The sequence below is a fragment of the Corvus brachyrhynchos genome, unplaced genomic scaffold (assembly GCF_000691975.1).
Source record: "Corvus brachyrhynchos isolate BGI_N302 unplaced genomic scaffold, ASM69197v1 scaffold80, whole genome shotgun sequence".
In the NCBI taxonomy this organism is placed as follows: Eukaryota; Metazoa; Chordata; class Aves; order Passeriformes; family Corvidae; genus Corvus; species Corvus brachyrhynchos.
The window spans coordinates 10,932,050-10,949,369 of record NW_008236769.1 but is presented as its reverse complement, the minus strand read 5'-3'; the positions used below and the strand labels follow the sequence as shown (position 1 = coordinate 10,949,369).

At 36.3% G+C, this 17,320-nt stretch overlaps 1 protein-coding gene and 1 long non-coding RNA gene across 3 annotated transcripts in view; one reads left to right on the top strand and one right to left on the bottom strand.

The window, feature by feature from the left end:
• Window positions 1–15,174, top strand: part of GRK4 (G protein-coupled receptor kinase 4) — a 39,338-nt gene extending 24,164 nt beyond the window's left edge. The window contains exons 10-16 of one of the 2 annotated variants that reach the window (XR_001859814.1): window positions 2,183–2,220; window positions 4,744–4,833; window positions 5,369–5,577; window positions 6,374–6,519; window positions 7,113–7,250; window positions 9,160–9,282; window positions 10,721–15,174. Coding sequence is in view for 1 of the 2 variants with exons in the window: in XM_008645074.2 (XP_008643296.1) it covers window positions 2,183–2,220; window positions 4,744–4,833; window positions 5,369–5,577; window positions 6,374–6,511; window positions 7,113–7,250; window positions 9,160–9,282; window positions 10,721–10,774 (790 nt within the window). In the remaining variant the exon portion in view is untranslated. The remainder of the gene's footprint in view (window positions 1–2,182; window positions 2,221–4,743; window positions 4,834–5,368; window positions 5,578–6,373; window positions 6,520–7,112; window positions 7,251–9,159; window positions 9,283–10,720) is intronic. The other variant, XM_008645074.2, reaches the window with a different exon arrangement.
• On the bottom strand, window positions 14,803–17,226 carry LOC108445069. The gene is made up of 2 exons (XR_001859815.1): window positions 16,519–17,226; window positions 14,803–15,134 (listed from the first exon to the last, which is right to left on the bottom strand). It is a non-coding gene; the product is annotated as an uncharacterized LOC108445069 (long non-coding RNA).
• Window positions 17,227–17,320: the final 94 nt, after the last annotated feature.

Genomic DNA, 17,320 nt, shown 5'->3' with positions numbered 1-17,320 from the left:
TAGTTCACAGAGGGCTCTAGAAGTCCCTGACTGAATGGCATGTTATGCTTACAAGGATAACAGAACAGTCGTAGTCCATGTGAAAAACTTTAATTTCAGATTCCTCCAATAAACATATTATTGCTTCTGAATTAATGAAACTATCAGAAGCTTTATGCATTGTAATTGAGATTGTATGATTTTAATGCTGTTTTGTCTCTGTACATATATCATTTAACCCCTGGTATGCATTAATATTACAGAACAAGTAAAACAAACTTAGGGGTGGACCAAGAATGCTTTCTTTATGCTTCTGCTGTGTAACACCAAATACCACTCGTTTCAAAGAATTTTTAAAGTATAACTCAAAATAATGACTGCTAGTCTTTTCCCTCTGCAGTGTAGAAGACCAACACACACACACACAGACACACAGCGTGGGAAGTGGCAGAACCAGAGTGAATCAGGCTTACACTGGTGGTTGGACGTGGTTCCCTAGAGAATTTGGCCAATCTTGCAATATTACACAGTGTGTTTTGGCATACATGTAGGAGGGAAGCAGGGGTGAGAGATTTCATCAGCTACCAGTAGGTCATTTCACATTGCCCAAGGGAAAACAAAACTGATTGTTTGAAATACAAAATAACAACAAAAAACCCTAAACAAAACAAGACCCCAAACCACAGCCCTGAGTTTAGGCCCAACTTGTTCACTGTTTGCCTACAAGACGACTTTCAGACACGTGTGTCGAATCCTAGTGTTCTTCAGTTTCTTTAACTCTGATCTCTCCTGGTTTCTCTGATACTGAAATCTTATATTTAATGTCAATCCCTTAGCATTATGGGGGTTGTCAAGACTTAAAAGCATGAGAAGCAGAGCATCTTTCTGACTTTTTTGTACAGTTAATCTCATAAGATAATGACACTTTAACATGAATACACATACTGTAGAACATCAATTTATCATTGTTTGGGGGAGAAAACCCTACTTAGATTTTTTGGTGAACAATTGTCTCTCATTTAGAATGTTAACTCTAGAGTCATTCTTCCTAAAACCTTTTCTTTTATGTTATTCAGTCTCTTCTGCTTGTCACAACTGTATGTATACCTGTATATATACACATTGTTTTTAATGATCTATTCCAATAAGTGACTCTTTAGCCAGTTACTGGGTTTTACTTGTCTGCTTCTGGCTTATATTTATGGTAAAATAAATCTAAGAGACCGTATCTCAGTCCTCATGCTTACTGATGCATACCACAAAAAAAAAAAAAAGAAATATACATTAACAATATACATTATAACTAATTATATGCACTATTATAAATAGTAATGTACACTGTATATTTTATACAGATTTTCGTGCCTATATATATGTGTGTATATTCTCAGAATCTGCTGGGATATCTAGGGATAAATCCTAGAACAACTTCTGATTCATCTTCAACGACTCCCCAAATTTTCCTTGAGTAGAGGAGAATTCAAAAATTCCATTCAATATTTTCTTTTGTTCTCAAAGTAAAAATGCACAAGGTACAAAATTGCAATGCTGAATTAATTGCCCTTTTAGTATTTCCTGAGTCTTGCTATCATTTAATAACTAAAAAATATTGCTTGTGAAACTTTGATGTTTACAGAAAAGTACTAGGAAACTTCTAGAAAGTTATGGCAAAGAATCCTAACTGGATGAAGTGTCTAATAAGCTTTAGAAGTTGCATGTCCAAGTTAAAGAAAGGAAGTTTGAATGGATGATATTAAGCATGTGCTTAGTCTCGGGAATATTACTCTGTTGATATTCTGATCCCCTGGGGTGAAATATAGCAAGGGGTCACCATCAAACTGCAGCAAGCACTTGTGTTTCGCCACGGGGGAGTTGTATAGCTGATACTCCTCAGGGGAAGTGTTTTTCTCTTATGAGCACGAATTTGTGTGTAAATGGTGGTTCCTTATATATAGGATTTTAGTGTTGTTTTGCTTTTGTTAATGTAAGTGGATTAAAGAGTTCAGGGAAAGTGGATCTTGAGTTCTCTGGTTAAACTATTTGTGTTACAGGCCATCAACTTCAGAGCTTTTTCTTTCGTATATAGGTGGAACTGGAAAAATTTCTTCTGTCAGAACCAAGAAGTCTTCTGTGGAATCTGTTGCACTTGAGGGCTAATAATTTTGGTTTTGTTTAATTCACATTTCTATTGTTTAATTTGCAGAGACCTGAAGCCTGAGAATATACTTCTTGATGACTGTGGTAAGTAAAAATTAAAATTAATTTTGAAATCAGTAATTACACCTCTAATTCATACTGTGCCAGAAATGTAAGGGATTTCTTCATGATAAAAGAGACCTAATTGACGAATCTTAATTTAGCAAAGAAAATACTGCCTTTGCTTTTCAGAAAGTAGGGAAAAATTTCGGGGGTTAATCATGACGATGTTAGAAGGGTCAATTTTCTACCTTAAAATGGCTACTTTTTCCCTTTTGTTCCTCCTTCTCCCCTTCTTGATTTAAGATCACTAAGACTTATATGGGTTTGTTTTGTTTGTCTTTTCTTCAACTATGGAAACTGATCTGTTAGATGGGGGGGCCAAAATTTTACTTAGTAAACCAGACTGTTTAGACAGTAAGAATTCTGAAGTACTTCTGTTTTAACATTTCATCTAAAAGAGGTCTGATGGTCCCTGATGTATATGTGGCTGGAAAGAATCAAGGAAGTACAAACAATATGAAGAAATGTTTGTAGTCTTTTGTTTGTCAAAAGCCAAATTAATTCTCTTTAATGACTTTGTATTCAAGCCGTTACCAGAATCTTTTGAATTGACTGTAGAACATGTGCAGGAATTATCTTCTAAGCTGTGGATGAATATTACAACTTTGTTCTTGTAACTGCTGAGCATTTTAGTTAGGGAAAAATTGTTTTTGAAGTCATTAGCACAGTATTTTTTTTTAAGTCAGCATGTTCTGACTGATAAAATTTCAAAAAAGATGATGCCTGGCAGAAGTCACTTTCCAAGAGCTAAAGCTTTGCTAGACATCAAATGCATTCTTTAATTTTTCTCTCCAGCAATGTCTTGGAAAAGCTGAAGGCTTCTTTGAGGAAAAATGTAGCCTTGCAGGACTGCACTAGAATGCTTCCTCTCTGCCAGGGATATTTTGATCTAGTTCCAAAGAGCACAGAGGACTAATTAGAAAATCGCTTCAGGAGCTCAGAGCTTGCACTTGAAAAGGGGTTCATCAGATGTCAGGGAATACAAGAGCATCTGAATGTATTTAAAATAGCATTTGCTGCTCCAGAGAGTTTAGTTGTTTCCAACCAGTATATAGAGTGGTACTTGACTTTCTCCACTCTCTCTGTCTCTCCATCCACTGATTATCTAAGTACCTAGTATTATCATGTACCTAAGAAATTAATATGCTGTTAACTAATATTGATGCTGTAGAGCTTTTTGAATGCCAGAGCATATATGCACAAAGGTTACTTGGGCATTGGAATGGGCTACCCAGAGAGGTGATGCAGTGTCCACTCTTGGAGGCTTTCTAAGTAAGTATTTAAAAAGCCTTGGACTCTTTGGGATGCCTGCTTGCTCAGAAGGTTGTGCTAGAGACCTTCTGAAGTCCCTTCCAACGTGAATCATTCTGTGAACCTGTGGTGTTTCTGTGAACAGCAGTATCCCTGCCCTTATAACCAGTATTAGAAATAAGTGCGGGTTTTGCTCTTTTTCTGCAATGAGTCTTTCTACAAAATTGTTTTAAAATTGAATTGAAAATGTAATTGTCCTTTCTTCTGTCTAGACTTTTGTATTTTTATTAAGAAAGTACCTTATGTGTTTTTAAATTAAAATGTCAATACAATTCTTGCCTTGAAATGTCTTGAATGTGCTTGAAACAGTTCATGAGTCAATCTAACAAAGAACTGTAGTTGTCCATGGGAATGTAAGGGAGAGTGGGGTAGATTTATTCCCATTGCCCTGCTTGGACTGGTTCCCCACCGAGCAGTGCACAACAAACCAATCTTCTGCCAGATGCTTTCTGTGTTAGAGGTACGGCTGTAAAGGCCATGCGTGATAGGGGAAGGTCGTCAGCTTGAGAAATTTGGCTGATAAAGTGCAGTGGAAGCTGTTACCCACTTAGGAGTGATTCATGAGAAGAGGAAATCCTAGAACTGAACTGACATGTTACAATATAAATAATTCTGAGTAGGTTATTGACTGGGCTGCTCTTGATTTGGGGTGGGAATGGGGATAGCAATTCCAAATACTTGTGTTTGGCATTATTGGGGTACTTCTTTACAGGAAAACAAGCTCTCTCGGTACAGGCTACAGTTTTCTCACATTTGGAATAAATTGAGTAAATTTGGAAGTTTTATTAAGAAGTCAGAAAGCTAAGTGCTTGTGGTGGGTATACAGAATGGAAAAACACAAGTGTCTGATGCATGGATACAGAATCTGAAATGAGCATTTCTGATTGTCCAACAACAGCAGCCTATGCCAAAGCTAGGAATTAGAGTGCTTAAGAGCAAATTATTTTTGTATGACCTTCAGCAAACCAGTTATATCTGTGCCTCTCTTTCTTCACATTTTTAAGGAGGAGATAAGTAGAAATAAAACACTCCTTTCTAGTTAAGTTAAATAAACTTAGTGCTATGAGTAGATGAATGTTTTGATACTTTGCAGTGGGGTTTTTTATGAGGTGTGCAATAGAAATTTTATGTTTTAAAAGTGATAATACTGTATTATTTTTGCTGACTATGTATAATTTATTTTAACATAAATAGGACATATCAGGATTTCAGATCTTGGATTAGCTGTGCAGATTCCAGAAGGTGAGACTGTCCGAGGACGTGTTGGGACTGTTGGTTACATGGGTATGTATCCTTTGCTAGTTACATTTTGTCAGAAAATTTGCTTCTGTGAATATAAGAACTGTATTGGACCTGGATTAGTTACTAGACATGTTATGGGAAGAAGAAAGGTTATAATATGCATTTGTAGATGTTAGTAGTTAATGATAAGCCTACTGATAAACTTGAAAACTTAACTGAAAATTCTAGCTTTAGGCAGAACTTTAAGAAAATACCAGATTTTTTTCTGAGATTTGAAGAGACTTAGGGTCACAGGTAAACTGACAAATTACTGTGACAATACGTTTCTTTCCATGCTTTGGAAAACTTCATTCTCAGTTTGTAAACAGTACTGGTTTTAAGCATTAAAGAAGCAAAGTTTTTCTCTTGGATATAAACAGAGTTCTCAGTGTAGAAATTAAAGTTTCTTCAAAGTATGGCAGAGTCACACAAACATGTCTGGACAGAGCCCAAAGAGAGTACCTGAGACTTTTTCCAGTACATAAGTAGTCAATTTAAAGTGAAATGTCATGGATGTGTGTTTGTTTATGTTTTGTAGCTCCAGAAGTGCTCAAAAACGAGAAGTATACATTCAGTCCAGATTGGTGGGGTCTTGGCTGTTTGATTTATGAAATGATTGAAGGACAGTCTCCATTCAGGAAGCACAAGGAAAGGGTTAAACGGGATGAGATTGACCGGAGAGTAAAGGAAGACCAGGAAACATACTCAGACAAGTTTTCAGAGGAGGCAAAATCCATCTGCAGGATGGTGGGTGAAGAGACGTAGAGGTTTGAAAATTAAATTTCTAATCCTTTTAAAGAGACCAACTACTTTATTTTAATATCTTGAAAAATTTTCAAAACTGGATTTCTTAAACCTTCCTTTAGTTCACATGAAAGTTTGTGATTGTTCATGAACTGTTCAGTTATCAAACTTCAAGAATTCAGAACTTTTGCCATGAAAGATGAAGGAAAGCTGCATAAATTGATTATTCATCACATGAATGAAATGGTCTAGTACTGCTTGGACCACTTGTAATTATAGATGGAGTACAATAGCATGCTCAACTTGGATACTGCATGGGAACAAGTGGCAGAGTAGTACACAAGTTTCTTCACCTAAAACAGTATCTACAAGACAATGGCTTCTTTTTTTTTTTTTTTTTCTATCTTGCCTGTTCTTAAATTTATACAGAAAGCTTCACAAGTTTTCTGTATGAGTTTATGTGAGATATGTGCATTACTTAAGCCCATAGGAAAAAATATAAGTCTGTGTTTCCTGAAAGGAAAGCCTACTATAAAGTCTGTACTGTAAAGTCTAATCAACATGGCATCAATTAAAATATTTTTATGTAACTTTGGGTATAATATTCAAATGGTCTGCTTTTCATTACTGAAAATGTATTTGTTCCCAGAATGTTTTTGTTTGGGTTTCTAGTTAATTTTGATACATGATAAATTTATGTAATAAGAGGCCAAGTAGCAAAAAAGACATTGTATGTAGATTTTTTTTTCCAGTTGTGGGATTATATCATGGATCAGCTTTTTTTTCCATGTATTTGTAGTTACTTGCTAAAAATCCGGGGGAGCGACTGGGTTGCACTGAAGGAGGAGCTGCTGTTGTAAAGCAACATCCTATTTTCAAGAACATCAACTTCAAGAGGCTGGAAGCTAACATGTTAGAACCTCCATTCTTGCCAGATGTAAGTAGGTGAGACAGATTTGATTAGTATCTAAAAAGGCAAGAACTATCATAATTCTATGTCAGCAATCATATGAACTCCAGAGAAACCTTTAAAATTAGGTACATTGGCAGGAGAATGCCATTGTGGCTATTGATGACAACTAGTTGTTTTGTGGAATTTCATCTGAGATCACAAAACAATTTACAGTAGTAGTATTTCTCTAGGGAGCTTTGTAGCTGATTTCTTAGCCCTTAAAAGTCCACTTCCATAGCTCAGATGCAGAACAAATGAGGAATAGCTTTGAAGAAAATACTCCAGAGTTGAAAAGAAGGTGACAGAAGATGAGTGAATTGTGACAACCATTGAGAGATCCAGACAAGCTATTTCTGGTTTTGATATTTCTTTTCTGTTACTTGCAGGATGGGTGGAATTGCTCAGGTGCCTTATGAAGAGAGTCTTTTTATTTCTGTTTTATAGAATAGTGTAATTTGGTGATTAGCAATGAGAAATGTAAAATTGCAGAAGTTTTGCTCCCTTTTGCTCATCTAGGCAAAATAAAACCAAACAGAAAGTCCCCAAATCCAAAACTTTAATGAAGCAATCTTGTATTGTACTGCAGCCACGTGCCGTTTATTGTAAAGATGTCCTGGACATTGAGCAGTTCTCAACAGTAAAAGGAGTGAACCTGGATACCACAGATGATGACTTCTATTCCAAATTTGTGACGGGTTGTGTCTCAATCCCTTGGCAAAATGAGGTAATGTACATTTCATAGAAGCTTATTTTCTTGAGCACAGCAGCATAGAATATTTAATAAAAGATATAATTATACTGATTTTCTCGAGGAGATGTAAAGAAGTTTCTGCTTTAGACTTCTTTGCTGAGAGGCTTCAGAAAAAAGTTTCTTTTTAAAACATAGACAACTTGCTAGAAACTGAGATCTATGGTAAATTTGCATAAACAAAGTCTGGCATCTTGTCATCATAGGCACAGCTTACAGAACAGTGTTAGTATCAGTAGGACCACCTTTTTCTTGTTCTTCTGTCACATTATTCAGTATTGCTGGTCATAGCAGAGGAATGGAATGTTATTCCAAGTGTTCAAAAGCAAATAGGAGCAGTGCAAGCTGTTTGTGTATAGGCTGTGTATCAATAGAGTATCCAAGTGACAGTAATACAGAATTGCAGATTCACCTTTTTCAAAGTTTCAAAACAAACAGTTCAGTATCAGTTGAGTCAGACTTTCTCTTAAAAGTTTTTTCACGTGCCTAGTGAATGACTATTCTAGTATTCTGCACAGAGTACTAGAATTTTGCTGCTTCTGCGTGCAGTTCAAGTCCTCTTTACCATTTCAGCGAAGAGCACTCACTAACAATTACTTAAAACTGTAGTTCTTGTTATGAATGCCTTCCCCTCATTATAAGGTGTTTGTGACTTTCTGAAATTACTATTGTCTTGAATTCTACTAGTGTAGTTTCTCTTTCAGTATGATTGCATTTTATTTAAAGGTTGAACACAAAAGATGAGCAATTTCTGAACAATTTGGAGGAAAAAGTACATTCCCTTTTGTTTTCTTTTGCTTTTTTGCATTACATTAAGAAGGATATTTGAAAAGGTGTCATTTGACATAGAAAATTTTCACTGAGAAACAGTGAACCTTGGAGAAAGAAATATTTCCTATACTGTGTTGTAATTCTGAACTTCCAAATATGATCTAGTCATTACAAAATGCACTGCAGCTTAATAACTAACCTTGCAGAGAGGGATAAAGTTGGAAGTAGTTGTGGAATTCTTGCAATGGCAATTTCTTTTCTTCAAGGAAGAACTGCAGATTTCATTGTACATTTGTGCTTATTTTTTCTTTTAATTCATGTTACTGAAGTTTCCCTCAAATTTTTGCCTCTCAAGAATTTCTCTTGCCATACCATAATTTACTTGATGTCACAGTTTATAACACAAGCAGGCTGCGTTTCTTCTTACTCCTCTTTATGCCATCTCTCCTTCTACAAGGTATATTCATTTGGCTGCCTGCTGTTGTGACAGATGTGTACCGGTGGCACTTCCTGGTAAATGCCGACTAGATGTAGGCATTAGCCACTCCCCTGCTTCTGACCCTGCCTGTTGGTTACATTTTGGCATTCACTCTTCCTGCTGTCCTTTCTGAACCCAGTAACTGTGCTTTTATTTCTTCTGTTTCTGTGTACACAGACAAAGATCTTTTCAAAATCCCTTGCTTCTCTCCAAAGACCCATCTTCATTATATATTTTTTTTCCTCCCATGTCATGTTTAATAATTAAGTTCAGTCCAGGGCATATAGATACTAGATTTTTTTGGCTGGACTGTTCGGAAATGAACAGAATACCTGAAAGGAGAATAAGCTTCTTGTTCTAAAAACTTCTCTTTGTTGCATCATGAGCAGAAGAAAGACAAGAATGCAAAAAAAAGCAAGGGAGCACCTGACACTTACCTGAGTGATAGTGCTCTCACTGCTATTCTTTAGTTGGCTGAGTGCACAAGGAGAGTCAATGTCAGCTTTGTGCAGTGGTGTAGTTTGGCTGATGAATTTTTAAGTGGTAGGAGTACCCAGCCAGAGTAAATAGATAATACCTGGAACTTGTCTGAGAAGCTTTTATGGATATTTCATTTATATTTCATGTGTTTTAAAGATGATTGAAACGGGATGCTTTGAAGATATCAATGCATATGAAACTGATGGTACTGTGTCACCAGACAGAGAGAAGTCTCCAAAACCAAAGAGAGGCTTCTTTCACAGACTTTTTAGTGGAGAGGTAAGGGCATTTCTTTTCTTTCATAAGAAAATTAACTTCCATTCTTTTTTTTTATATGAATCTGTGATAGGAAAACCAAGTTGTTCACTGAATACTGAAACTAATGAAATCTGTTTTGTTACGGCTTTGCTCCTCCACCACATTTCCAAAATTATGGCAATCCCTGTAACTCCAGGAAGCTTTCCTACCTCAGCATTCTGTCTTCCTCTGGTTACCTGAGAAAAAGGTAGTGGGTTCTGTTAAAAGCTGTGCTATAGACCTTCCTTTGCTAAAGAGGTTAATTTGGGTCTTGCTTCTTATATATTTTACCATTTTTTAGTGAAAACTGTGGCTATGTCTTCAGAGATAACTGAGGCCCTGTGTAAAAACTAGTAATAAATAAGTATATAAGCAAGAATAAGTATATATCCAGTAAATAAGTAGAAATAACCTCAAAATAAATGAGAAGCATCACGAAACAAATGTTTAAATATCTTAGGTAGTTTAATGCCTTTACCAAAACAACAACATGATATATCTTTACATAGCTGATAATGCACAGCCTTTTCTTACACACAGACTTCTACTCTTTAGTAGAAGAATTTCTTGTTCAGAGAATTTAGTATTTACCACCTAGAAGACACATCATGTATTGTAATTGTCTACAGGATGTAAGAAATAGACTATTTGTAAAGGTTTGCAGTTGAAGATGTTATATACAATTCTGCTTGCTCAGTGTGCCTGCACTTAGAGGGGAATTATCTTGAGAAGCTTGAGTATATTCCAATAGTGAACACTTCAGTAGAAATTACTTTTGCTTTCAAGCAGAAATGGAATTTTGAAAATGCTAGGTGCATATCGTTAAGTAACCACAGCAGGGCTGTGTATTAAAATTGCATGAAGAAATTTTTTGTCTTCAGCTGGCAATTCACCTTTCTAAAATGGTACAAGGGTAATGGAATGTATAATAGTACTGTTATTTTCAGTTCACCTTTTCAAATTCACTTTTCCCCCACTTTGAGTAATGGAATAGAAAGGATGGTTGAGTATACTAATAATCTCACATAGCTAAAATTAAAGCTTGTGTCTTACTGGAGTCTTTTCCAGCCAAAAATCAGCACGATTCATACTGTCCCAAGATCTGGTTGTATGTATTGAGAAAAAGTCCTAAAAAATGAACATGGTTTGAGAGTTTTCAGTTGGTTTTGAACTAATAGGACTGCAGTTAATTGTCTTGTGAAGTTGAAAGAAGGAAAGAACTTTAATTCAACTTGAACGACTTGAGATTTGGGGTTGAGATTGCTTTGGGAAACTCAAAGGAATCCACATTTAGTTAGGACGGAGTAAAATGTGCTGGAAAAAGACCCACTCCCCCCAGCCTTTCTGTGCCCCATAAAACATACAAATAAACAATAGTATCAGTTCTGCAGCTGAGTTGTCTGTTTGTCCTCTCTTGCAGGTCTGCTTTAAATCTGATTGCAGTGATGATGAGCAGGAGTCCTCCAGACTTTAAATCATTTTATGCTCATCAGAAAGGATGAGCAAACGTTAAATGTTTTATATCTCTGTAGCAAATTGTATTATATATATTTTTTATCTGAGTTCAAGGATTTTTGTACATTTGTACTTCATTTGTTTTAAGATGTATATTTTCACTAAAGCTTAATTGTACAAAAAGCAATGAGTGCCATTTGAGTGAGTGTGTTTCTGTATGTATTTGATTTATCTTGATTATTTTTTTCCCAGTGGAATGCATCTAGAAATACTAAAAGGATATTAAAGCACAGAGATAATATCTATGGCATCACTGTAACTTGACTTTGTATGCTCCTGGTAAAACTCTTCTTGATCATTAGGATCTTTATTAGCAGTTTCCTTAACTGTAGAATTGCTGTACTGATAAATTTAATAATTCTGGTGTTATCCAGCAGCATGGCAGTGCTATTACCTAATGTATCTCTCAAGCAACTGCTAAGGAAAAAAAAGGAAATCAGTGCACTGTGGCCAGCTATTAGGAATTGCTCTTTATTATCTGGCTCTGTAGATTCTCTTTCTGTATTTCTGTATAAAGAGAACTTTGAACATTTAGCTTAATCCTGTAAAAAACAGAAGTATCCCATTCTTCTCTTTTCTATCCATCTTACACATCCTCTCCAGAGTTTCTGGGCATGACCCATGCAAGTAGACCTATGCCAAAATTTTATAACTATATTTTGAAAACTTTGTCGTCATTACTGAAATGATTTCTTTTTACCTGTGGGGACACAGTTTTATTTTATTTTCTGTAAATGAAATTGTTTTTAAGTCCATGTAGGATGTTATAGTTTTATAATGGGTTAAAAAACAAAGCATGGGCTCTTCTTACTAATGTCCTCTCTGCTTATGTTGTAATATGCAATGTTCTAGGGTTGACAGCGATCACTGCCACTGGGGGAAGGGCAAGGTAGCATTAAGTATTGAATTTAATTATGTAAATATATTTTTTCTTACAGTCTTTTAAAACAGAAACATTAAAACATGCCTTTAATGATTGCTTAATACAGCTGTGGAGCTGGTATTGAAGTTTGTTATGATTACCTGATGTTCATTAGTAAAACTGACAAAAGCTGCTTGAAAGCCAGGCAAGCTTCCATTCTTCTGGACTCACAGTAGGTCAGACCTTTTATTTTGTAAAGTTTCCAGTAAAACTATTAATCTGGGTATGAGAGTCAATTTAAAGAGCACATTTCATTAAGAGCTTCTTCTGTTTTCAAAATTGAGTTGGGTACTTGAAATACAATGGAATGCCCTTGGACTTGGAGACATGATTTTAGTTTCATATTTTGTTCTGTATTCTAAAGATTTGTCTCAACTGTGTATGCGTTTTTTTTCCTTTCAAATCTCGGGGGCACCAACCAGACCACACATATATTGTACACACAGAGCAACTGAATAGCCCCCCACTCAAAAAGGTCTCTCTTGTGATCTGCAGACCCACTGGAAGAAACTTCAGCTGCTTCTGAGAAACTCACAAGATATATTTGATATTCAAGCCTATCATCAGGTTTTAAATCACTGTATTTGGTCTCTAAAGACAAATTTTTAAATGGATTAGAACTTGAAATAATTGGAAAACCAGTGTGTTGCAGAACCCTACTGGGGCTCATCTGGTGTCTCTCTGAACTCATTCCTCTTGGCTACTATGCCACAGAAATGAGGGATGAGATTATTTTCCTGTGTTTTCAGTGCATTTTTCCTCCAGTCTAAAACAGCACACAAGACAGCAAAATTACTCTTTTAGAGAGTACAAAGGGAGAAACTGGCAGAAGGAGAGAGAGTTTGAATGAATTACTGGAAGATGGTCTGATGTAATAGTGAAGGGATGCGAGGCTTGACAGAAGTATCTGAAGTAAGGGTGTTGGCTAGAACCATTATGTGTGAGACAATGAGCTGGCAGTCTGACCTGACCCTCTTTATTTTGTACCACAGCAACAGAAGAACTCTAAAAAGATGGGAATGGAAAAATGGGGAAGTAACAAGTGTTTTATAAATACCTATGTGGTTGGAGAAGTCATCGTTTCTCTGATTAGGGGGTTTAAATTTGTAAGATCTTAGGCTTGCTGTTTTGAGGCAAAGGTGACTGTATGACCAGACATACAGGGTGACAGTCTGGATTTAATGTCTGTGTAGAGTAACTTGAAATTTGGGCAGGAATACCATGGACACAAGCTGAGTAATTTTTATTAAGAAAATACAGGAATTGGTTTTAACAAATTAAAAAAAAAAATCAATCTGAAAGTCTGTTTATCATGTATTTCAAGTTTTCTTTCTGTATTGGATGGAGAGGAATCTTAACTAAAAAAAAAAAAAATCAACTTCTCTATTTTGGAATGTTGAGGCTTAACACATATTTTCCAGGAATCTGTGAAGAAAGAGGGTTAGATGAAAAGGGAAATTGTTCCTAAGAAGTGGTTATTTACATGTCCGCTTCTTTGGACGAAGGAACTCCTTGTAAAAAAGTGAGAATTTGTTTGTTTTTATGAAGTTTTACTTAGTTTAATTTCACAAGTTTTTTATTAAGCTCAGCATAGTACTATTGAATTCTTTTTGAGTGAGTACATGTTTGCAGGATTATGATCTAAAGTCCATTGTGTTTGGTGTTTGCTTTTTTTGTTTTTTTTTTTTAATTAGTTGATTGGTTCTTCCCCAGTAGGCTCAAGATGGCATTATTCTACCATAAATTTGTCCCTTTTGTCTAGAAATACAAGCACATAATAATGACTAGATCTTCTCTAATGTAAAACCCCTAAAAAATTAGAAAAAAACAAGGAACTGGAAGGATCAGCAATCAGCATAACTCTCCTTTCACGGTACATGGAGGGGAAGATGTTATGCTGTTGAATATAAGACAACTAATATTGGTTAAATGTCTTTACTGGAGTATTAGGAGCTTGGAGATGCATCTTGAAAGCAGGGAAAGGCTCAGGAGAGGGGAGAACACCTGAAAGCAAGGTATCATGGTGCGATAAATTTAACATGAACTTAGCTCTTGATTTTTTTTTTAGGACAAAACTGGGACAAAGAAGGGGGAAAGTAGCAGGTTGTGTTTACTGATTATGTAGCCTATTGCTTCCATGAAACTGTTTAGGGTGGGATGGGGCAAGCCAACATAACTTCTTGTAATTCAGCATGACTTCTTTCTCTAGACCCATGTGTTAGAAGGCTGTAATAGCAGTGAGACAATCCAATGTTCTACTGGTGCAAGCTCTGGAAAGACCTGTGGAATTCCATGGAGTTATTTGCGTGAGATCAACCCCCCTTTTCTGTGGCGTGTTTCCAAGCATTTGTGTATGTAAATCCTCATGTCTGTTTGTGTGTACCTCATAAATCTCTCTATTTAGCTCAAAATTCAGAAACGGTGAAACAATGTACCAGTGTCTTATTGTTTTACTTAATGCTTTTCAATGTTGTGACCAGCAGAATAGAATCTTCATGCCTCATGGTTGTTTTTTTCTATTAAAAAAGCTGTCAGCTTCCCCCTGCCCCCTGAGGTGTGTTCAAAATAGAGATGGTGTTGTTTCTCGATTATAACAACAACAAAACAGTCTCAGCTGAAAAAATGAGCACTTAAAAATAATAGTAAGTAGGAAAAAACCTGTGGTATTTCTGTAACAGCAAGAGCGTTATTGGCAAATCTTAGCCTTTAATAGCTGTTGTCTCTTTTTTTTTTCCCCAAATCATTCTTAAAACGGTAGTCCTGAATGTTTTTGAGTATGAAAGAGAATTATCTCTATATCAGAATAAAATAATCTAGTTTATAAATCAATGATAGAAGCTATTAAAACCAACTAACAATGCATTTTTAGAATGCACTTCAATTATTTTTCAAACTACACTGATGTAAGAATTTTTTCATTGCCATATGTACAAACAGAGAATACTTGTTTACAAGTTATTAAAATAAGTCAACAAAAGTAATATTTTTCTATGGTTTACAATTTAGCATTATATGAATTTAACATTGAAATTATCATCTTCATTTTAGTATAGATTTTCAGAATATTTTTTCTCTTTAGGAAGTGAAATTTGAATTATTGGAAAGTCATATTTACTTTGATTTGAGTTACTCGCCTGGCTTATTTTGGTGACGATGATGTCTCTTCTGCTGAATGAACAATTCTTTTTTATTTCATAATTGTTCTTGTGGTGTAACTTAAGTTTTGCACATGAGATGTAGGTAACTTTTTTTCATGATCCAGTTGTGTCCAAAACACCAGAATTCTTTCCAAGCATAGGAAGCTGACTGTTAAACGTGATGTGTTAGTTCCAGCATCTCCAAACCACTGACTGTTCTTGTGTGAGCTGTTTTCCTGGATGTTCTAGCATTGTAATTCCTGAAATAAAAGCAAAACACTGCCACATATCTCAACCACATGTATTACTGTCTAATGTGATTTATTTACCACGTCTATCGTGGTAGCTGGGATAGAAAAAAAAAAAAGGAAAATTGTAATTAAAAAAAAATTTGCAATTTCTTGAAGCAGAAAATGTCTATTGCATACTGTAAGTTTTTTTACCAATGGAAGATAGTCGAATCCAGGAAAAAGTGCCCCAGTTCTGTTGTACTGGCTCAATTGATACCTTATCACATGGTCTAGATCTAGATTCCTGCATTAATTTCCATGTGAAAAGACAGAATTATCAGGGATAGGCTGCTTTTCATTACCACGTTTATTGTAATTTTATAACATGAGTTGATGGACAAAGTTCCCAAATTCTCTACAAAAGAGCTTCCAATTAAATGACCTTAACAACGATACAACCGTGCTGTGACATATTGCAGATTATCCGTGCATATGCCAAACCACATGGGCCAGCAGTCTCATGGAGTAGTACCGATTACCTGCTGAATTGTTCATGGAAATGTGGGCCAAAGTGGGACTTCCAGATAGGGTGAAAAATACTCTTCACATGCTCATCCAACCTGTTCTTAAAAATATTAAATCAAGAGGTAATCTTAGAGGCAAGGTTAAGAGCATGTTTCTTTTTTTTTCCTACTGGAGGCTGAGATTAATTAATTGTCATCTCCCAAATTTCAGAAAAACTTTTAGGTATGCACTGTTAATTGTAGCTTCATTTTTCCTTAAGATAACGCTGACTTTACAAATATGCTTGTTCTCTAATCCTGGTTTGCTTTTTCTTGCCCCTTGCCTGTTGTACACCACTTTATTTTCCCCCTGCGGGTTTTTGTGGGGCAGATCAGTGACATGATACATGCAAAACCATGGATCAGTCAATTTGGACTGGGAGAACCTACTGATAAGGTACTCACCCAAGAAAAACCTGATACCCTGAGTTATCTTCTAGTTAGCTCACAGTTAATGAGCCTCACAGTGCCGACAGAGCTCGGAAGGTCAGAGAGAACAAAGAGCAGCGAGCTTGTGGGCAGGCACTGCCTTGGCGCTCCTGCCGGTGAGTCAGCACCCGATAGGGGACTGGCACACGTTTGATCGAAAGCTTCAAAACAGCCTTGCAAGGGCTGACTTGGTTGGTGGCTTGTTTAATCTTTGATAAGAGCTTATTTCCTTTTTAAACGTGCTTAAGGTTATTTCAAGGTGTGGAGTGGCACATGCACAGTGTGTGCAGCATTCCAACACTGCTGTCAGGTTTTATCATGTATCAGTTGCTAAATAAAAAAATTAATGATCATCCACATGTTCCAGAGAAACGTTTCTGAAACGCTTATCATAAAATAATCGGGAAAAATACTGTTCTTACCTTAAAAGCCCACATATTGTAGCACTTCTGTAATGAAATAAGGTTTTGCTTTAAGTTGCATTGCTTTCAGGACTAAGGATAGGTTTACTTTCAGAGGACTGTTTCAAATAGATTGTCTTTTATTAACATGCTAATGAAGTTAACTGGCAGAGCACTGTTCCAGTGAATATTTGGCAAGAATGTGATCTGTGACTTCTGTTGGCCTGAATATTCAGAGACATGAGCTTTGCTTCATTTGTTGATGTCTGCTATCAATAACCAAGTTGAATTACGGGAAATTTATTTTCTTAGAAGTCCCAAGAGCTGTTCTCCATTTTTATTGCTGGAACTAGTTTCACGTGTATGAGATAAGTTGAACTGCCAGTTCTTACCAGTTGTCATTTAAAGTCTGTATTAGCAAGTACATGTATTAAAATCAGTAGTTGTAACTGGAAACTTCACAATACTGTTGATTTTTTCTAAGTGTTCAGTAATGGAATCAATTATTTAAATATTCTATACTGTCTCTCTTGTATCCTGTATGTTCAATATGTGCATGCAAGAAGTATCCTCTGATAAAGCAAGTCCACACTCAGGAGAGGAGCGCTGAAAGGCCGGCACGTACGCTGCGAAGTTTTAAGTGTCCTGTTCCTGTAAGAGTCTCTCTGCAGCCTAAAATAAGACTGGAGTGCCGGTAGCGCCCTTGGCCGGCACTTGTGCTGAGGGGCCTGTCGCGTTACCTGCTGTGCACCCGTGACACGCGGGCACAGAGTGGAGGCTCTCGCCGGGCTGGGGCGGTCAGTGCGGTGCCGCTGCGAAGGCG